At 45.3% G+C, this 23,501-nt stretch overlaps 1 protein-coding gene across 1 annotated transcript in view; it reads left to right on the top strand.

Moving 5' to 3' along the window:
* The window catches only part of LOC8036860 (protein 5NUC), a 75,226-nt gene that overhangs the window by 31,835 nt on the left and 19,890 nt on the right, over positions 1-23,501 (top strand). Inside the window, exons 4-6 of the mRNA XM_040216984.1 lie at positions 2,883-3,068; positions 13,752-13,949; positions 16,375-16,632. Of these exons, the coding sequence (XP_040072918.1) occupies positions 2,883-3,068; positions 13,752-13,949; positions 16,375-16,632 (642 nt within the window). The remainder of the gene's footprint in view (positions 1-2,882; positions 3,069-13,751; positions 13,950-16,374; positions 16,633-23,501) is intronic.

Raw genomic sequence — 23,501 nt, 5'->3', positions numbered from 1 at the left:
TCTGGAACTCAGCGCGTGTCCTCTGCTTTGCCAACCCCAGCGCGTGGCTATGATCAACATTGGCGGCATATAATCGGCTCCAGATCACGTAAACTGTTAATGGTAAATTGGTAAATTGTTGATAGTGAACTGATTTGTGCTTTTTACTTGAAAAATGTAATAAATTTCAATTACAAATTACTGAGCCTCAAATATAATGAATTACCGTTGCAAATTACTTTTGCTGAAAAGTAACAGATTCCTTTACTCGTTATGTTACAAATTACTTTCACATTACTTTTTCCGTACATCTTATTCACAAAACAATAGACACAATTTTGATATTTCTCAAAAATATTCTCCAACACTACTTTCATTTCTAATACGCCCGTATTATGGTAGTCTTGTAAAAATAAAATATTGTATTTAAGAGAAAGAGTGTAGGTGCACTCCGTTCACCTGTAAGCTGACAAGGTACCGAAAGCTGCAACCACACCCGCCATGCCGCTAGCTTACGGCCTCCGGAAATGATCCCTGGAAAGGTGCAGACAAAGCTAGCGGCGCGCATGCTCAGTAGCAGCGCCTACCTCCACTAAGAGATTCGGAGCTAAAGAAGCGATCTACGAAAGCTCCCTTTTGACTCGGGTGTTTCACCTGTTATTCACAAGAAAAGAAAATCTCGGTTCTAACGTTACAATGTATAACCAATGCAGAATGCAGGTGTCCCAGCTTACCTTGATGTGTTTCCGCAGATTAGAGTTTGTTGTTAATGCTGATGACAATGTGTGTTTTTTTTTGCAAACAAATTATCCACTGAAACTCTAGGTTTCCGTTCTACTTAATGCCCTGAATTTTGAACATCTTATTAAGAGAGGACCATGGAGAGGACGGATCTTTCATGACCGAAAACTCGACCAGCAGAGTAACGGTTACGGGTAATCGATCGTTCATTGGTTCTCACTTTCATGCCAATATTCGTGGAGGCCAGGGGAGGGGAGGGCATAGAGAGCGAAATAAACGGTGGCCATCGGTCTCAAAAAACAATAGAGGATCACACCACTTTTTCGCGTTCTCTCACTCTCTCTGTCAGCACTCCTTAGATGGCCACCCCCCCCCCCCCCCTCTCTTTTTATGTTAACAGTTGACTGTAAAGCGAAGAATGGAGTCGACCACAATGCCCAGACAAGCAAACCAAAAGTATCGTCCGTAACCTCGAAGACGATGCTCTTAGCCTCGCGCCAGGCGCTTTTCAGCCGTGCTCAAAAGCGTGCTAGAACACAGTAGCGCACATCAAAGACAAAGAGAATTCGACCCCCTTGCGCGAGGCTACATCGTCTGTTACGCGAGTTGTGAATCCGCGAATCGAGGGGGTACGGACCCGCGTTTGATGTCTGTGCAGGTGGCGGGAGACCTTGAAGAAGTTGGGAAGGGTTAAACGGTGTAAAAGACAAAAACATTTAAACACGAATAGCTTTCTCCTGCCCGGAACAAGAAGAAAAACACGATGAAAAGCGACGGGGAGCCTACTCGACTTTGTCTTACTTGATCGTTCTCTTTCGTATATCTGTACATGCCTTGCCCTTTTTTCTAGCGGTTCTAGTGACCGGGAACCCAAAAGATCGTCTATTTTTTTCGGCTATTTTCCCCTAACTTATGTTTTGTATTTTATTGAACTTGTTCTCTTTATGCTGCTGAATGTTCTGCTCGTATTCCTCCAGTTACCGATTATGCTCATAAAGTAACGAGCAGTTAAAGTAATCCGTTACCAATATTTTGTAACGAGATTACATTAAAAATTACTTCCGAGAAAAAGTGACGTGGCAATTACAAAATAACTTGAAAAAGTACCGAATTACTTCCCAAGTCTGGTAGTGAACCATGACCATATTGCCACGCGCGTCGCCAAGCAAGCTCGTGCATGGCCCAATGGTTACCGCTCTAGACTGTCGCGCGGAAGGTCTAGGTTCAATTCCAGTCAGCGGAATCTTCTTATATGGATGCTTTCAACTTGGCGTTCTTGTAAGCTCGAGAACATTGTCGTCTGATTGAGTTGCGAATGTTCTGCGCACCGAACCTTCTACGCCGATTGTTCCAGGAGCCCACGCGTCTACATAAGGGGCTCCGCGTGGCGAGCCGGAGTTAGTCTGGTCCCAGCGTTCAAACCTGCTGTTTCGCTGCCATCGACGCATCCGACGCTTGCCTTTTTCTATTGTGTTTTGGGCACAAGTTCGCCACATTAAACGTTCAGTTTGCTTCAGTTTTTGTTGCCTCATAAATTTTCATTCGTTACAGTATAATGTATTGAGAATTCAAAACAGCATAGTAAAAAAGACACTGTAATGAACATTGTTGTCTTCTAAACATATACTCCCAATAAAGAACCCAAGCCGTGATTGGTTACTGGGTAAAGTTGAGCGTTTTTTTTTTAACAAGGCAAACCGTTGCATGTTCTTTAGTAGTTTAAAATTGGTAATTTAACAATCTTTATATCAAGCCATTTAAATCGAAACTAGACAGATGAAACTTTATATTAACTTAATATTTGTATTCCGCATATATTTATAACGATTGCTGTTGTAAGTGGCTATCTTGTTTTTATTTTTGCGATTAGATGCTTTCACCTGAAAATATTGACAAGTTATAGTGCAATATATACAATAGGACCAAACCTCACGTCAACAGTGAAGGCTCCTCACAACGACTCCTCGCAACGACTCCTCGATTCTCAATGCTCCCCCTAATCCCCCTCCCCCCCCCCCTAAAATTTAGACACCCACCCTAATTTCAATTCCTGGGTAAACCCCTGCACGTCAATAGTCCAAATTAGCACTAATTTTTATCTTGAATCTCTAGTGGTGTTAAGAGTCTGTTCGTGTGAATTGAGTTCTATGGTATAATTTCAGGTAAAATAAAGATTTTGGACGAGATCGAGAGCATTCAAAATGAAATAAAAATTTTGAAGAAACAGGAGGTGAAAATATTTGCTCTGATAAGTCACGTTGGATACGAGGTGGATATAAAAATAGCAAATGAAGTAGAAGACCTTCATTTTATTGTTGGTGGTCATACCAACACGTTTCTTTACAATGGTAAGTTTTTAGACATTTATTATATATAATATAATAAACATGTAATATTTTATGTGGACTCGGTTGTGATAAAATATAGTTGGGCTTGATTGATTGAAGATGAATATCAATAAATCATACACTGAATATATTTAACCTGTGTGTAGAACACACAATTGTAATCCTCAGACATGAGTAAGTAAATATCTTTTGAGCGCATACATTTCTAGATTTGAGCGGATACATTTCTAGATTTGAACTGAACACATATTCCTAGAAGACAGCGCATTTCACTCCTTAAACAATCGTCACAAGACTTCGATGTTCTACTTAGTGAACGCTCACAACTGTCCGACCGGAAGAATACATTATTTCAAGGAAGCTTATCCAGAAAATATGCATTCATTTGGATTGTAGGAAATAATATATGTTATATCACATTTCTAAAGAATGTTCTTTCACACTTCGAATTACAATTACACTAATTACAAGAATTTATATGAGATGCCTGTAGTCTGTTTTTAAATATGAGTGGCACGTTGGGCGACTAGACCGTTCATGTTTACTGATGAGCGTGCCTTGTTCTGATCGAGAAGGCACGGGTCCGTGAACCTTTCATCTCTTCTGCCTACTCTTCTTTCCACATAAAAAAAAACAAAAAAAACAGTATATCCAGTCACAACAAAATCTATATTTTTTTATAAGGAAATCTTGTTGTACCTATTTTTTTTTTCAATACCCGTATGTTTTTCTATGGCTTATTCCCTGTAAAGGATACTGAACATGAGAGAGCAGACACAAAGAGGTGTTAAACGCACTCTTGCGGTGTTTTCGTTAATGTAATTATTAACAGTCATGAAGGTCAAGAATCAAAAAACAATTTAATGTGGCGACCAGCAACAATCTTGCGGTCTTGGTGCTGGCACATCCCAGCTTATACACTTCAAAGTACGCATAAACTGAAACACTGAAAAAAAACTGGACGAATAAATTGACAATGCATACACATACCGTATTGCATAGCGCGTAGAAATGCAGTTCGAAGTCCACGGCGTGAATATAAGGACAATATTATTTATTATTTCTTGACAGTAGTGAATTTGAGGCATTGACAACATACTACAAAAGTTCAAGGTATTAAGTGGTGAGCTTCAAGAAAGAAACAAATGAAATGTTAATTTCACGGTCTTTCAGCACCCTAAAGAAAATACACTTCATATGGATTAAAAAGAAACAACTGCACAGCCAACAGTTGACACCATCAGATTGAATAATTCCTGTTTCTTAGCTCCGTACCAACCCGAACAGGAGTTTAATCTGGATATCAAACTTCCCTTCTGACGGCAGGAGTTCAAATATTTAGTTATTTGATGGAACATTACAGTATCTTAGAGTCTAAATATTGGGTTGAGCTAACTAAGTTTTGTGTCAGCGTAAAATGTCGATTTGAGCGATGTAGGCATTCACAGGTCTTTAATACACAAATGAGACAAGATATTTCTAGAAAAAATGAAAACATGCACAGTATTAAAAAAAGTCTGCTTTTTTTCTGACGTTTATGTCAGGTAAGTTAGTTGACGCGTCCCAGCACAGCCTCATAGTTCAGGTTAGGCTCATTCTCGATTAAAAGGAGCATTTAAAAATAGAAATGCACTTTTTTGCGCATGTTATACATAAAAAAAATACTTTTGCAGATGCTATTTCACACAACTGACTGTGTTCCTACTGGGAGCGACTAAATGAACCATAGTGTCAGGAAGGAGGATGAGTTATCAAACTCCTCTTTTAAGCTACATACTATTCCTAGGGCTCGTAAAGACGCTCGAACATTTTTGTTTATATGATCATCAAATCATAGAATTAAATTAAATATAACGCCGAGATTTTTTATGCCGCTCATGCCAGCCAATAACTGTCAAGAAATGTAGTAATAAAAAATAAAATTGTTATAAAATATAAAATAGTTATAACTTTAGTTTCGAACAACCTAGTGAAAGCTGGTTTGCCGTATGCCAATCGCTAAATAAACTCATGTCGCCCCGACGATTCAGGCAGTCGTCAAGTTTTTTTGTTTTTTTTTCGAATTTCCGATGCATTTTATTATGATCAGCATACCACAAGAAAGATGAATGCGAGATGACAAGAGAGGCATCATTATCAAATGCTTAAAATAGGAGGAGACCTAAAACAGATCCTTGAGGCACGCCGGAGTTCATTCTATGTGTCCTGGAATTAATATGGTTAACTCGAACGAAATATTCTCCGTCCAGTCGGTAGCTCTTAAATCGTACAAGGGCCTGTCCACAAACACCATATTGATAAAGCTTATATGTTAATATTTTATGATAGACCGGGTCAAAGCCCTGCTTAAGTCGAAATAAACAACATCGGGTTGACCATGTTCGCAGAAAATACGAGAGGCTGTTGATGTAAAGTTGACCGGATTAGTGGTCGTCGACTTGCCAGAGACAAATTCGTGTCGGCTAGGAAAAGTAGGCTTTTAATAAAGTGAAAGAGAGCTCTGAAGCATCATCTCAAAAAGAGTCGAATGCAAGCACAGGAGCAAGATGAGCCTATAATTTGATGCATCCCCGCTTCTTTCTGACGTATGAATTGAAAAAGTTATATTGTTTCATCGAATACAAGATTTGCATGCCTCTCGGAAATAGCTTTTGTTTCCGGCTTTTTTAGAGAAGGGAAAACGTGAGTGTGAAAGTGTCACGCTCAACCGAGACGGACTTCGGGGAGAAACAGAGAAACAGGACGAACAGGTTACAAAATTCCACCGTATGTACAGCTATTTTTTTTTTTATAAATAAGCAAAGCGAAAGGCATGAACTAACACACAGTACAGTATACCCTTAGTCCCCTAGAACCAAGTCTCCACCCCGGCCACTGACGACATTGAAGTGCCCCTGCTCGTGTGCGCTTGCATGTTACTTTCCCTGATGAAGGACATCACCTGGCCGCTCTGGCGAAGGACGCCTCGTTGGTTCACGGTGGACGCGCTGGAGCGGGCTTCGAGTGGGCGTCCTCCAGAGCGTAGCCGAAGTCACCACTGTCATTCACCGGACCAGCGCTGTCTCGTCCCTTCGATACTCCTTCCACACCTCTTCTTCCTTTGTTTTTTCACACACCACGCCTCATTCATCCTCTCGTCTTCTTTTTCTCCTCTGGTTCACAATCGTGACAGAAAGCCACATTTGTCACGAACAATGGATAAATACTTTCTGACAGTTGATATACAAGGAAGCTGTAGGGTGTTGTTCAGTTGATATACAAAGCAGCTGTGGGATGTTGTTGTCTCTTAAACAGGAACATCACGACGGGCTGCATATGTACGAGAGTTGACACTGCAGGAGTCAGTACTCTGCGTAACTTCTGTTTTTTTTTTTTTTCTACTTCAACATTGGGCAGCTGCTGCACGCTTTAAAGGCTGTTGCCTTGGCTACGGGCACCAAGCAAGACACTCTGCGTATTCTTACAGAACTTGTTTAAAATTATGGATAGCTTGGCTTGTGTGTCCTTCAACTTGCCGGTCAGTGAATGCACCCACACTCAAAGGCGATGAACGGATGCCTTCAACGCATACTGGGCTCTGCTGAAAACAAGCGTTTTGCCCCTCTGAGCAGTGGTCAGGATGAAATATCGGGGTGCCTTTTTCTGCGACTGTCCAGCAGGCGTTTTTTTAAGAATGCGAAGTGTTGTCAGGAGGCACTTGCACTGTGGACACGCAATTTCACCTCGCTTGAGCGACAATACACGTAGCTTGTGTTGCCCCCGGCCCGCGAGACCAACAAAATCACTTTCTGGCGGAACATTTGAATAACTGTCGAAGCTTGGTCTACAGGCACACAAACGAACCTCATGAAAATGGGACACCAACTTTTCAACATCTTCGATACAGTTGACATCGCCAGAATATTCGAGGTATTAAGGAGTTTCTCGCTTACCCAGCAGGGTCACATTGTCAAAGAAGTCTTCGTCAACGCTGATTGCTTTCCTCACAAACATGGGGTTCGGAGGGGCAGGGTAGTAGTTTTAGGCACCATTGGTTTCGACAGCACCTGCTAGTGTCGTCGCCGTACTACTCTGGTGCATCTAAAAAAATACAACAGTTCGTAATCTGACAACCTCAACCTGATGACAGGCCCAAGCTGCAGTCGGGAGTGGTGCACTTTCGGACCTGTCCAAAATGTTCTGGAACAGTTATGTGCCTGGCATGGTGGTGCTCGGTTCGGCACAACTTGCAGATGCACTTTCACTGAACAAGGTGTACTCGTGCAAAGCTTCAGGTGACGGCTCGTCTCAGCCGGCGGCATGAGAGCTCCCTGATCAATCCTTTGCAACTAGGTGCCCTTTGCTGGAAGGAGGGCACTGACGAACCGCGAGTCTTTTTTTTTTTTTTTAATTCACTAGCCCTAATTGCCTCGGTGCATGCAGCCGTCTTTATTTTAGCCGGTCGTGGTTTTGACTTGACTGATTTAAATGCGGACGCGGCGCGGTTCCCGACATGCTCTTTCGCTCCGTTCGTTTGCTCGTTACGTCCACTTTTCCGTAAGATAAAAGGGTAGTCTCGCACGCCTCCAATGACGCACCGGGGCGTAGGCGTATGGTTTCGTTTTCCCAATATGCACAACGTACGCGACAACGTAAAACCGAGGCACAGTGACGACGTCTTTGGCCCGAAGTCGGCGACACCGGGAGTAATGATTGGTTCTTAGAAGACAACAGTAGGCGGCGATCGAGGGAAGCTGTGGCAGCCCGATAACTTCGTTGGCACCGCGTCTTTCGCCAGGGCGGTTTTTGGTGCTGCACTTACGAGGACGAGGCCCTTGTACACAGTTCCCCACTATTTAATCACAAACCTCGACCAGAAATATATCTCGCAGTCGGAGTCTGTCACTGCAGCAGGCGCTCTTTGCGCGGGATCGCGTGACGCCATATCTTTAGGCGTCACGCTTTCTGAGAGCTGGCAAGAAGGGACAGCCTTTCCATGCACGTCTTATATGTTATGTTGCATCGTGGAACAAAGTACTTCTTTCTTCCCCATTGCCGACAACTTCTGGAATGATTAAAAAACGTTTACTGCTGCTTAACATAACAAAGATGGTTACAAAAAGGTTAAGACGCTTCGTCACCTATGCAGGTGGAAAATTCAGTACATACTCACACCAATAGGGCGAGCGGTCAACCAGTTACTATATTTCAACAACGTCCCCGTAAATGTCCGGCAGGGGGCCATGGTTAGTGCTGTACCCGAATGAGTCATGACGAATGAATAATGACTCAAGCAGTTTCATTATAACAGCAAATATCAGAAACAATTCGTGCGTTCTAGGTACATCGGAACATTTCTCAGTTACGCAGACGAAATAATTGGTCAGTTACGGCGTTGAAAAGTTACGGCGACTTTGTATATGTATTTACGAGCACAGACGGACGCTGTTGCCGCGAACACGGTGTCGGCGCTTTCCAGCATGGGGGATATACGTGCCAAACGAACGAAGGACATGTGCCAAACAAAGAGAGACGGCAAGAACTACGCAATAACACTGGATCAATAACTCGTTGCGCATGCAGATTTTAAGTAATCTGAAAGTCACGTAATATGGTCCCCTTTGCAATAAATAAGTGCTTATTCTTTCTGCTTATGAATATGTGCGAAGATGCTCGTTCTGGGTTCGAAGCATCACCCGCACGTTCCATATTTTGCAAATAGGGAGAAGCCAGAGAACAGGTGCCCGATATAGGAAATAATAAAGAAACACACTGTTCATAGCGCACGTACTTTATTATTTATGTTTCGAATATTTTTTAACCGCTAGTGCGATGCACGACGAAGTCTTTTTCGTGTGTTGACAGAAGGGGCATATTAGAAATAAATCTGCACCACCGGAATGCTGGCGGACATTAAACACACTATTTACTCTGCTTCACACTTGGCGTACAACGCTGTCAAAGCTACTGGCGCGAGCATGAGGCTTGTAATCTCGTTGATCATTTGCACGCGTGCTCGCGCAAACGAAACCATAGACAAAGCCACGCGCTCCCGCCAGTAGCTTTGACAGCGTTGCATATCAAGTATGAAACGGAATATATATACCTTTCGATTGTTATTTTGCTTAGAATCGTCGCTCGTTTTTACATACCTGCTATAGAACATAGGGTTGAGCCTGAAATGTAGCGAAGTTTAACAGCGTTCAGTGAGAAAGCTTTGTAACTAAAGCAATTACACTTTTAAGATGTTAATAAAAGTACATATAATATTCGGTACGATCCAAAATGAAAAGGTTACCTATGTTATCTTCTGGCAAAGAGGCAAAACGCATCTGCGATTTCCCATAGGAATCAACAGGCGCACCGCAAAAGTACTGGTTACTGTCTGCCTTAATCTGCTTCCCGGAAGTCGCATATGCAGTAGCACCAGTTGAACCTCTAGCGTACATTATAATGGTTATATGGCTACGAACACTTGTAAGCGCTTAGCACGAGAGAACACACTGGCGCCATCTGTCAGGTAGCCGTGGAAACGGGGTTTCGAATAAAAATCAAGATGATTTATATCTTGTTTGAAAGCACACCGGTTTTACTATGATAATTTAAATCAAACCTTTTCAGGGTAAATAATTCCAAAAATACTTTTGTTTACTATTTTTATGTCATTTGATTCTGTCTATCTGCACTTCTTTTGTACTACAATAAGTATCAACCAGAAAAAAAAAAAGAAAAAAAAAAGATTTACAGCAGGTTGAAAGCACACAAGTCTTCTGAGCAAATCAGAGCTTTGAGCATTTTCCTAAGCACCACTTCGTTCGTCAGTTACGTAATGTCCTGCTGCAAGCAAATCAAAATGCGAAAAGAGGCACCAAAACAATGCAGAGCGCAAGTTCATCTGCTTCTTGCACAGGGGCTGCAGTGATTTCGGAACGCCGAGGTCTCATTCGCTAATTGAGAAAAAAATAGTTGGTAGGCCTCGAGACATAGCATTGAGGTCTACCCACTATCATTTTAATCAAAGCCAATCAGAGCTCGTCGTCTTTCTAACGTCACCGGAACTTCTGCGCAAGAAGCAGACGACTTGCTCTCCGCATAAACGTAATGGCCTACTGCTAGCAAATGAGAACGCGAACGAAAAAGTAAATACAGCTTTTTACTAACTAAGGAATAAGCTGTTTTAGTTCATGTATGGCAGGTTTAGATCTGTAAAAGGCTGTTCATTAAACTGCACCATAAAATTTTTAAATGTACATTAGTCTTTTTTTTGTATTGTTTTAAGTGATTCAAAGGATAGATCAAACGATCTGCTTTGTTTTAAAGTACATATTGTGTTAACGAATATCTTTTTTATTAAGCTACAGTGATTTAAAATAAATGAATATAATTTAGGTTTCAATAACTTAATTTAAATAAAATTGATCTAATTTAAATATAAATAATATTATTTAAGTCAAATAAGTTTGATTTAAATCGAATAAATCTGGTTTAAATTAAATAAATCAAATTAAAATCAAATAAATTTCATTTCAATCAAATTAATGTTGTTTACATAATATAAAAAAACACCTGACTTTTTTTTTTTCTAACTTGCCTCAACACTATTTTATTTTTGATTCATTTTTTCACGATGGGGTTAACAGGATTGCGAATATGTTATAGACGACCATTTCTTGGCGATTAGCTGCCTAGATTTTATCTCACAAACACTACGAAACTGTCAGTTTAGTTCAGGGCCGGAAGCGTTCAAGTGCTACGTCCGTACGGTGACCACCTTGTTTCAACTCAGAAAGGAAAAAGAAAAAAAAAAGAAAAAAATGCTAGGGTGGGATGACGAAGCACCGTCTGCGCCCCTCAGTTCGAGAGGTACAGCCGGCACGGAATGAAACGCGAACATGGAGCACATGGTTTTCGACCCACGCTGAGTCTCCTAGAGACACAACACCAAAGGTTTGGATGCACTGAGCAAGAGTCTAACACATCGAAGGAGGAGCCATCTTCTTGCAGCTCTCATCTGGTTCAGGTGGTGCAGCATCTAGCGAAAACCATGCACCCACTGTTGCGTTTCATTCCGTGCCGACTGTACGTGTTGGGGATGAGGGCCGCCGGGCTCAGAAGAGCTGGATTCCTAAAGGCTCTGTTATACTTCGATGTTGAGCGTAGCCAACGCGCCATAGCGCAGCGCATACAGATACTCATTTTCGCAGATATCGACTTCCTGCTCGCCAGACAATGAAACGCGCGCGTTGCGCGCTACGCTACATTCGCCGCGCTCAAGGTCAGAGTCTAACAGAGCCTTAACCGATATCTCTATATCGCATGTATGATGATGAGCGAGCAACACAATCTGCCTGACCACGACACAGAGGGCGAGTGGAAGCGCAGAAATAAACACTGCAATCAGCTCAAATGAATTAAAAAAATAAACGCCCCGCAAACTTAGTCCTACCTACTTCCTTTTAAGCGAGAAGAATTACTATGCAATTAACGAATTTAAACTTTCCGTGTTCATTCTGATAAACGTGAAGAACATATATGTGTCGTTGGTTTCTTTGGCGTGCGTTATGGTATGAATTATGCTTCGTTATGTGGGGTTCTGGGTGGTCACGTGACCCCCCCAAGGTCACGTAACCCCCCCCCCCCCCCCGAGGTCACGTGACCCCCCAGGGTCACGTGACTACCCGCAGGTGACGTGACCCCCCTCAGTACCCTCCCTACTCCTCCTCAAGAGCTCCGCTCCAATTCGGTGTTACAGGGATTTGTAAACGGCTTTCATTTTTTTAAGACAAGTTTAAATTTAATCAGGAATGAAATCCGAGGAAATCAAAATTAAATGCTTCATTGAGGAGTTTCTATGGGTACTGCTTCTGCCGCTGCGTGGAGCACCTTGACACCTTAATACTCTCTAATTGCGAGGAATCGTCGTGGTAAATGAATCTAACCGCGAGAATAGTAGGTTTATCGCGCCTGCTATGCCATATGTTGGCTGCTTTGCAAAGTCAGGACATCATAAGCGGGCTGCTCTATTCGTTTGAGCGTTACTATGCGTCGTGAGATCACGTGGGGAGCTACGTTTTATAATTGGAGAGTCAGGTACGCGCGCCGACGGCCTTCTAAGATATCGCGGACTCCCATGAGCCATACCTACAACAGCTGCTTGCATTCACTTTCACCGTCTCCACATTGTGCCGGCTATTGATCGCAGAATCCGTGGCTTGATTACCTCTGAGCTGCTTGGTTAATCTCGCTTTTGACGATTCATTAGGCGGAATTATAATTACGTGTGATTAAGTGTAGCGAAATTTGCCTTCTAAATGCTTCCATGTGCCTGCTATGGGCTGTGTATGCTTTGTTTTGCATTCACTTGCATGTAGCGATTCTTCGTCACACTCGAATGCAACGCTTTACGCATTGAATACATCTAATACACACATTGTGTGTTAAAACAACCACAGTTTGCAGCCTTAATCACCTACGAATATCACAACACCTCTGGGCTCCAGTGTTTTTCTTATTATTTATTTATTTATTTTACCCTCAGGGCACATGGCATTACAGAGGGGGGTGGGAACAATAGTAAACATAATAAACAATTCGAACAAAATATACAATACTTAAAGAACAGGGAACATGAAATTGGCAATAGATGCACAAAAAAGTGCGTGGTCATTAATTAATGTGAGCGATGCAGGTAAGCGATTCCAGTCTTTGGAAGTCCTGGGAATAAAAGAGTCATAATAAACGTTAGAGTGGCAAAATGGGACACCGACTTTGTGACGATGATCAAGGCGTGCTGAAACAAAGTAGGGGGATGATTAGTTGTGATTTCAGCTGAGGAATATGGTGATAGATTTTATGAATTGATTGATTTGCCTTGTCGCTACACGTGTCAGCAAGCCACACAACTCACCGGTTCAACAGCAAGTAGATATTTACTGCAGCTTGGTGATACAGCTTCTATCGCCACTGTGCAATTTATTGACCGTCATCGCCGCGCGTCACGATTCAGAAAGCCCCTGCCGATAGTTCCGCGCCAGCCTTTCATCAACGGCGCAGTGCCTTTTGATACCCTGGTTGGAATCGTCCGCCTTACAATGGAAATGGGCAGATATACTTTAACATGCGGACGACCTAATAGAACTCCCCTTGTACTTCCCGGTTACCCACAAACGATATTTTTTCATCCAGCAGCAACACATCGGGCTATAATATAGCTCGAAATTTATATTGGGAGATAGTTTATGTTGCTAAGCGGATGCCTGAGACATCCATAATGTCTCCAAGGGTACTCAAAACATTAGTCATATTTTTCATCTCTTGCAAGCTTTTTTCCTTTTTCTGCAGCAAGTTTTTATTCAATTTTGTTTATAGCCAGCTCGCCATTCATACCATCTTAGAACACTGCCTAATATTTCAAATTTGTCACTTGTGAGATATCAAAATATCAGTTATACATGAGTTATGCTATTGCGTCAAAATATATCCATAATACTGATTGTTTGACCCCAGGTAAGAACGTTATTTTGCGGAAAGGCCTAATTTTAACCACCTCAATAACTGGCCATGTAAATTTGTTGCAGTGTGCTAACTATCCGCTCGCAGCATTCATTTATAACGCAAACATTTGCGCACTGCCCGAAGTTTCGAAATTTCTTGAAAAAAAAAAAAAACATGCCAAATGTTTCGATTAATTTTTTTTACCTGTAGGTGTAAGCCCTGGAAATGACACACCAGTGGGACCGTATCCAAAGGTTGTAGAGAGGAAGAGTGGAACTGTTGCACTTGTAACGCAAGATTTCTGGTTTGGAAAATATTTGGGCCATCTGAAGATACAATTCTACAAGAATGGAACGCTGAAGGGATGGTCGGGAAATCCTATTCTTCTAGATAGCTCGGTTGAGCAAGGTATGACCTGCATTCTGACTCGAATCACCGAATGTGGGTTCGGTTTTTATTATAGTGCTACAAATTGAGAACCCATCTCTAAGTCTTTGCAATTCAGCCATTAGGCATTATCTAAACATTAATGTACTAAAAACACGTTTCCTGCAGATTTTATGGTATAACTTGCTTCTGACAAAATGGTGGAAAAATATAATTTTTATTTACGTCACAGAGCTTGCCACGACACTGACTAAGATCTAAAATTATGAGTTTACTTCGGCTGACTAGTTCACACTTAACAAAACACGTGACTGCAAATAAGCTCAAATTAAATTATCGTTAGTTAATAATTTGACACAACGCGTTATTACCTGGTTTATGCTGTGCCTGATAAATATTTAAGAAACAGGAAACCCATGCTAAAACTTCACAGCGCACAAAAACAACACACTAAAAAATACATACACACAAAGAAATAACACTCACGCAGCGCTGGCTGTCAACTCCGGTATATATTCAACATCATTTCCATTATCTTTAGTGACGTCCTTAGTGACGTTTAGTGTAGTCGGACTTAATCCCTTGCTCTTTCATTTCCTTCTTTTTCTTTCCTTATTTTGTATTTTGTTTCCTTGTATTCCTTTCCTTCTTCTCTTCTCTCATTTTTCTTTCTCTTTTTCTTTTCCTTTTCTGTTATTTCTTGGTTATTTTTTATTTTCTTATTTTTAATGCCTAAGAGCAAAATATAACGAAGATGTTTAATATTTACCCTACTGTTGACAGTCAGCGCTGCGTAAGTGTTATTTCTTTGTGTGCATGTATTTTGTTTGGTGTGTTATTTTTGTGCGCTGTGAAGTGTTAGCATGATTCACCAACTCGCCAAAGCTAAAGTATTGACTGGGAACCCCAGTTTCAGTATGCACTTTGTTTTCTAAATGTATAGCCTTTGACCGAGAAAGCAGAAAAAAGGGGGAGTATGTGTTTCCTCATTTTTAGGTGACTTTTTTCTAACATAATTTTAGTTATGTTGACGCACTAAGTAAATGTGGACAGTTGGTTATTAGTGTTATACTTCACTTGAGTTTAAAATTTAATTTTTGGCTGCGCAAAAATAATTTTTTGTGAAACGCAAAAAGCATCCTACAATTGGAATAATTTTCTTATGACTTTTTACCACATATTTGGCGCATTGCCATGCAGCAAAATGCCAGGCATGTAGCAAACGTATTTACCAAAAACATACATTTCGGTACCCAACTCTTCCTTACAGCAACATAGCTTGCAATAAAGCTGCGAGTACATTGCTCTACTGAATATTCAGAACGCAAATTTTTTTGCAATCTAGCAGCATGAGCTGCCGATGCATGTAGTTATGAGGAACGAGTGTCCTTAAAACGTGAGAAGGGTTGCGACTATGTGCCCGACGTTTTATGAGTTTAGAGCTACAATGCAGATGAAATTCAAGAAAATTGCCTATTGACTTAGCGTGTTCACTGCGCCCTGCACATTGGTTTTCCTCAAGCTGGCAAGAGTAGCTAGAGCACGATTTCATAAACTGCACTTTGACATATTAAAAATTATATCTGTTAGTTAGATGGTCATTTTTACACAATTCTGAGAGCGCGTAAAAGTAGAGATTATGTTGGATCCTACTTGTACCCCCGTAATACCATTTTTTTCGTTCACTCGTGTAATATATCCCATCAGTTTACAGCGTTTTATTCCTTTTTGTATCGAGTCGCTAATATTTACGCGCAGGCCGGTTTGTGATGTTTGTAAATTTTTGGGAGATCTAAAGATTAACACATCTTTGGTCACTGACAACTTCACAAACGTAGGGCGTGGCTTGTGACGTTCACGCTCTTTGATTGGTGATTCCTTCTTCGACAGATCAGCTAAGGCCCCAATCTGATTGGCTGCAGAGCAGTAATACAATACTGGAGACTTGAAAGACCTGCGTTTATTAAGCCGTCAGTGACTATAGCAGAATAAAAACTCGGACTGTTCTTTATCGAGCCTACTGCTGTAAAGATATAAAATGTTTCAGAATTGAAAACATTCCGCATACATTCTGGCATGTGTCATGCCATGCCTCTAGTAACTTTTTCTTGTCAGTGGCCAACGCACCTTAAATATTCGAATGCCAGGTATTGATCATATCACAGAAATTTAGTCTTAACCTATGTGTCGTTCCCGGGTTACTTCGCATTATTAATTTTTGGCGACCTAGGCTAAGGAAAAAATAACAGTGCGCCATGGATGGAGCATCCTGCTCTGAGTGTAGAAAAACTTTAGCTCAGACTCATCGAAAAACAAATCTACTTGAGCATGGTCTATGAATACTGCAGGATTTTGTTTGGAATCTGGAACGTGTATAGAACAAATACATCTGTGAATAAAACAACGTTATGACCAAATAAAAATAACGCGAACAATCTATTTCCAGACAACGCAACCCTTGAGTTGCTGGAACCTTACAGACAGGAAGTTATAAAGGCAGGGGAAGAGTACATTGGGATCTCTAAGGTGCTGCTCGAAGCCGACCACAAGATCTGCCGCCTGAAAGAATGCAACATGGTGAATACAATAGCCGACTCGTTTTTAGCTTACTACGCCGACAGGAACAGCACCATTCCGGGTGCCTGGTCTGATGTCAATGCTGCTGTTGTGAACGCCGGAATAACGAGGACGTCCATTAAACAAGGTGGGCGCAATGTTGTACCGAGCCAACACTGAAAAAGTGTTTTATTTCACATAAGATGGCTCATTTCAGATTATCATTTGCTGCGACGTTTTAAAACAATTTTGAGCTACATACACATTCGGGTTCTACTTTTATTACATCATGAAGGACATCTATTTTGCCTTCAGCGTAGAATAAAGAAATATTTAACTTGCCTAATAGATAGTGTAAGGCCGCGGTAAATAGCGTGCATATTGCGGCTGCTTCGCCGGCGGGTGTGTGTTCTCTTAATATTTGTTTTTGCTCCTGACGCATTCTGCTCGAGTGTTAAAGAGCGCGTGGCGTATATGATGTGGCTGCCGCGCCGGCGGTGGGGTGTTCTTTTATTATTTGTTTTTGCTCCCGACGCGTTCGCTCAGTGTTCGGAGCGCGCGTGTTACCCGATCCGGGCAGTCGGCGCTCAGGCGCCGGCCAGGCGGCGAACAATGCACGGGCCGATTAGACGAGGAGTTCGGTTTTGGCGGTTAGAGAACTGACGTTGTATTATATTTACTTTCGAGCGTTTATTGGACAGGTGTATACCACGTGGTCTTCTTCTGTTTTAAAATTATTGGTCGGTTCTGGCCAGAGGGAGAGGGGGACCTTTCCTACAAAGGCCCGTGTCGGGCGAGAGAAGGGGGATTTTGGCGTATGAGCTCGACGCGCACACAGACTTTGAGGTGCGCAGCAATATGATGCCGGGTCCCTGACTTGTTGTAACAAGGTACAGAGTCAGTAATAATTCGGACAAATAAACACCTTGGAAAACGTCCACCATCTAACGGCTCCTGGATTCGGCGGCAGCAACAGAAGACGCCGAAGATCATCTTTATCAACTTATACTGGCGCAGCCGACAGGATCGTCTTCAGGCGTCACAACAGCAAGCCGTCGGCCTGCAGGGACAGCCGAAGGCGAGGCACCAGAACCGCAAGGGGTGCCGTTCTTCGCCTGCTGTCGTTATACCTGCGGCAGGCCCCAAGCTCTGAAGGACTCGCCGGAGGAACGCACCGTCCGCTCCGGGGGAACAAGGAACCGTAGCAGTCGAAGCTCCAGAATCACAACGGGAGCTGCTCTTCTGCTGTCAACGCCAACGGCCTGCAGGGACAGTCGAGGACGGGGCACCAAAACCGCAAGGGGTGCCGTTCTTCGCCTGCTGTCGTCATACCTGCGACTACGGCCAAGCAAGCTCTCAGGGACTCTCGCCGGAAGGACACGCCGCCGGCTCCGGGTGAGTGGGATTTCTTGCGTACTGCTTAGGTTGACGTGGTTCCACGGGAGTTGGTCAGATTAATGGGGCGCACCAGGGGCAGGTTGGCGACTTGGGATATGTTTGACGCCCAAGGGGAAAGTGGTCAGGGCACATCTGACGCCCAAAGGGAAAATGGGCAGGGCACACCTGACGTCCAACGGGAAAAGGGTCAGGGCACATCTGACCCCGAAAGGGAAAATGGGCAGGGCACACCTGACGTCCAACGGGAAAATGGTAATGACACACGCACACCAGTCGGTAATTTGGAGGAGCCAGAGGCGATCACAATGCGCCGGCTCGAGCTCGAATTTGAACTTAGAAGGCTGCAGATGGAGTCCGAGGAGCGAATTGCTTTACGTAGAATTCAGCTCGAAAGCGAGGGCTCTACTCGGTCGAGCACTGAATCGAGGGTCGGTAGCCAGGGCCCCGTAGACCCTCTGGTACAATGTGCTAAAGTACTGAAGGGTCATAGGCTGCCGTGCGACGCGGACGTCCCCATCTGGTTCGACGAGGTCGAAAAAATGTTCTTGACATACCGGGTGCCGGACGAGGCCCGCGTGCACTTAATAATGCCTGCGCTCACGGAGAGGGTCAGATATCTCCTCCGGAATTTGGAGCTCGAAGACTGCACGGACTACGAACAGGTAAAAAGAGCCGTGCTTGACGAGCTCCAGCTAGCACCACCAGAGTACCGCGAGCGGTTTGACAGCACTTCTAAGCGCAGGGACGAGAACTGGACGCAGTTCGCGTCGCGGGTAAGGACGTACTTGAGTTACTACTTACGCGCGAGGGAGGCGGAAAGTGAAGAAACGATGCTTGAGTTGCTAGTCGCTGACCGGCTGAAGGCAAGTCTCAGCCCGGACAGACTAGAGTACGTTCTGCTGCGCGAGGGCGAGACATGGCTGAGAGCGCACGAGATCGCGAAAGTTTTGCAAACATATGATCAGGCGAAGGGCACGAAACACGATGCCAAGGGCGGGAAGTCAAGGCGTGAAGACAGCGAACTCGCACCAAACTAGACTTATAATGGTAAGGGTGGACACGCGCCCCGGTGTTTTCTCTGCCACGAGCCAAACCATCTTGCTAAAGACTGCCCGCGCCGATCTAGATACGAGGGTTCGAAAAAACAAGAGACAAAACCGAAATCCTTTGCCCACAATGTAAGGTTACAGCGAGATGAGAACGAACGGGGGGAAAACGATGAGCCGAGAGGTTTGGTCGCAAGACTGGCAGAAGAGGTAGACCAGGTCCCAACATCTAAACTTCAACGCGTCAAGCTGCTCTGCGCGGACGTTCCGACCGATGCAATTCTCGATACGGGCTGTGAAATTACTGTGGTCAGGGAAAGTCTGCTACCCACAGACGTAAAAGAGCCTTCAGGAACCGTGAAGCTCGTGTCTGCGTTCGGGCAGACAATCGTCGCGAAGCTGGCCCGCGTACCAATTAGACTCCAATCAGACGTCACAGGCGCGGATGGTAGATCGGTGCACGTGGTATGTGCACTAACAGACCAGCTCGCTCCGGAGGTAGATTGTCTGCTCACAAGAGAAGACTGGAAGCTCCTGGGTGAGGATGGGCACTTCGGGCGAGATGACACCGCATCTGTCACCCTGGGGGTCCCAATCGTACGGAACGAGGGCACCACTACTGAAGAAGGGGAAGGCGCGACGACCTTCGCTTGCAGCGCTGCGGATTGTGAGGAGCAGAACGGCGCATACGAGGTGGCCGATGTTGGAGACGCGACGGCTCACCGAGTTGTGTTTCGCGATGAGCAACGGGGGGACCAAAGTCTAAAGAAAGCGTACGAGGACGCGCGGAAAGGAAAAGGGGGCATGTTCCTCTCGAATGAACTACTCTATCACAGAGACTCGATCGCAGGAACAAGAGTGGACCAGCTGGTGTTGCCGAGATCGAAACGAGAGGAAGTGCTGCAGCTGGCTCACGAGTCTCTGTGGGGCGGCCATCTGGGACCGAAAAAGACAAAAGCTCGCATTAAATACAGCTTTTACTGGCCTGGAGTCAAGCGTGACGTTGCAGAACACTGCAAGACATGTCATGGATGTCAGATTCGTTCTGAGAGAAGACGGGGGGACCGAGTGCCCATTACTCCATTGACAAGACCAGATCATCCTTTCCAGGTCGTCAATGTCGACGTCATTGGTCCCATGGACACTCCGACGGGAAGGGGCCACAAGTACGCTTTGTGCGTGGTGGATCTTTGTACACGCTGGCCGGAGGTCGTTTGCCTACGCTCTCTGACAGCGAGGGCCACGTGTGACGCCCTTCTCGAAATTTTTTCTCGCACCGGCGTGCCCGAGGTCATCTGCTCAGACCAAGGGACGAACTTTACAGCAGAGCTGACACAGTTAATGCTTGAAAAGTTAGGGTGCGCTCCGCGATTTTCCACCCCAGAACACCCAGAAAGCAACGGAGCGGTGGAACGGTGGAACCGCGTGCTGAAAAATATGCTGTTTCACGTCATGGAGAGGGATTCCAGAAACTGGGACAAGTTAGTTCCGTTCGTCTTATGGGCTTACCGTGAAGTACCCCAGGACACGACAGGGGTCCGTCCCTTCCGATCTTTATGGCAGAAACCCGACCGGACCGCTTGCGATACTCCAGCGCACTTGGGCAGGCGACGTAAGCGTGCCCGACACGTTAAGAGAAGAACCTGCGAAGTACTTACGACAGCTGCGCGAACAGCTAGAGGTGGCCGCTGAGGTCGCCGGGCTAACAGCTAGTGTGCAGCAGAAAAACTACGCAGAAAGGTACAACCGTACTGCACGCGCCAAGGAATTCAAAGTCGGGGATCAGGTACTACTTTTCGACACAGACCGAGCAAGTAAGATGGCGCCCAGGTGGATAGGACCATTAGCTGTTATTGGGCGCAAAAGACAGAACTCTTACCGAGTCGAGAGGGAAGGAAAAAAGACGACGGTAGTGCATGCTAACCGACTCAGACCTTACTACGCTAGGGTTGGACACGTCGGTGTCATTTTTCACGAAGATGAAGACTTCGGCGAGGTGGACTATGCGCCCCGAAAGGGACCAGCCTCCTCTGGCGGCACAAATCTCGCCTCCGAGAGGCTGGCCCATCTGGACGAGAACGCCAGGGAGGCGGTTGCAAAAGTGTTCTCGAAACATGAAGCATTGTTTGACGGGACACCAGGTAGAGCGAGCGTGGGAGAGCACCGGATTGAGCTGGAGGAAGGCTTCCACCCTAAGAAAGCGTATCCTTACCGAGTACCGGAACTACTAAGGGGGGAGGTGAGTCGACAGATTAGCGAACTCTTAGAGTTAGGGCTCATCTATCCCGTAGAAAGTGACTTCGCGCATCCGGTGGTTTGCGTCTCCAAAAAGGATGGGACCGTCCGCCTGTGCGTGGACTACCGCAAACTGAACGCCGCGACTCGTTCCGATGCGTTCCCCATGACGAACGCGCAGGGAAGTCCTCTACAAGGTTGGGCACGCCCAATTCATAACGGTAGTGGACCTTCGGCGCGGTTATTGGCAGGTGCCCATGTCACCCGAAAGCCAGCACCTCACGGCGTTCGTCACGCACGAGGGGCAATACGCGTGGCGGGTGATGCCGTTCGGGCTCAAGAACGCCGCCGCCACCTTCCAACGAATGGTGAACACGCTGGTGTCCTCGCACCGAGACTACGCCTCCGCGTACTTAGACGACATCGCCATATTTTCTCGCACATGGGACGAACACGTGAGACATGTGGACATCATTTTCAGTTTGTTGCAGGCAGCGGGCCTGAAAGTAAGCGCCGAGAAGTGCCAAATCGCACAAGGTTCAATCCGGTTCCTGGGGCACATGGTCGGTTCTGGGTGTCATGGTCCTGACCCAGAAAAAGTGGCGGCAATCCGGTGTTTGGAAAGGCCGCGAACTAAGAAAGAACTCAGAAGTGTGCTCGGACTCTGTGGATACTACCGCGAGTATGTCAATAACTACGCCGCTATAGCTATTCCGCTCACTACACTAACGAGGCGCGGAGTGCCTGACCCGATCCCGTGGCCGCAGGAGGCAGAGGACGCGTTCATTAAACTGAAAGATTCCCTCTGCAACGCGGTAGCACTGTACACACCAGAACCTCGCGAGCCATACTGGCTCTTCACCGACGCGTCCGCCACGGCAGCCGGCGCATGCCTTGCACAAGTCGGGAAGGATGGGGCCGAGAAACCAATAGCTTTCGCCAGCCATCGCTTCACCCCGACCCAGACCCGCTGGTCGACCATAGAGCGCGAGGCTTTCGCCATAATATGGGCGCTAAAAAAGTTTGACTACTGGTTGTTTGGAGCCCGCATTCATGTTGTGTCTGACCATAATCCCCTAAGCTGCCTCACGTGTAGCACGCCGCATGGCGCAAAGCTCGCGAGATGGGCGCTCGCCTTGCAGAGGTATGATGTGTCCGTAACTCACCGGAAGGGTGCGTGTCACGGCAATGCCGATGCGCTGTCCCGACTTCGGAACTGTAATTGGGGCACTAGCGATAATCCTGGAGCCACGTCGCCTGAGGTGTGCGCGAACGTTCCCACTTGCCCGTAGAGCGAGGAGGTGATTTATCCGCCTTAGAGCTGGAGGCATGGCGGTGAAACTAGCTGCTGGGGCTTGTTCTGCAAGTGATGTGTTCATTTATTTTCTTGCTAGGAGCGTTTTGTTTACACATTTTAAAAAAGTGAAAGTCGTTTACCACTCCCAGTAACGCCGAATTGGAGCGCAGCTCGTGAGGAGGAGGAGGGGAGGGTACTGAGGGCCACGTGTTCTCGGGGGGGGGGTCACGTGACCCCCCCGAGGGCACGTGACCTTGGTGGGGTCACGTGGGGGCAAACACGTGCCCCCTCAGAGGTCACGTGACCTCGGAAGGGGGTCACGTGACCTCGGGGTGTCACGTGACTCCCCAGGTCACGTGACCCCCCGGGTCACGTGACCAAAATTTTTCCGCTAGATTTAGGGGGGAAATTTTTTCCGCTAGATTTAGCGGGAAAGTTTTCCGCTAGATTTAGCGGGGAATTTTTTTCCGCTAGATTTAGCGGGGAAATTTTTCCGATAGATTTAGCGGGGAAATTTTTTCCGCTAGATTTAGCGGGGAAAGTTTTCCGCTAGATTTAGCGGGGAAAATTTTTCGCTAGATTTAGCGGGGAAATTTTTCCGCTAGATTTAGCGGGGAAATTTTTTCCGCTAGATTTAGCGGGGAAATTTTTTCGCTAGATTTAGCGGGGAAATTTTTCCGCTAGATTTGACGGGGAAATTTTTCCGCTAGGTTTAGCGGGGAAATTTTTTCCGCAAGATTTAGCGGCGAAATTTTTCCGCTAGATTTAGCGGCGAAATTTTTTTCGCTAGATTTAGCGGGGAACTTTTTTCCGCTAGATTTAGCGGGGAAATTTTTTCCGCTAGATTTAGCGGGGAAATTTTTCCGCTAGATTTAGCGGGGAAATTTTCCGCTAGAATTAGCGGGGAAATTTTCCCCTAGATTGAGCGGGGAAATTTTCCGCTAGATTTAGCGGGGAAATTTACCCATAATGCACCGCGCGGTTACGCCGACGGCGACGCCGACGGCGACGGCGACGCCGCTCAAGCCGGAAACGGGCGCC

Source organism: Ixodes scapularis, unplaced genomic scaffold, assembly GCF_016920785.2.
Source record: "Ixodes scapularis isolate PalLabHiFi unplaced genomic scaffold, ASM1692078v2 PGA_scaffold2__306_contigs__length_199485367, whole genome shotgun sequence".
Taxonomy (NCBI): Eukaryota; Metazoa; Arthropoda; class Arachnida; order Ixodida; family Ixodidae; genus Ixodes; species Ixodes scapularis.
Note: the sequence above shows the minus strand (reverse complement) of the source record. Positions and strands in the feature narration are given on the sequence as shown.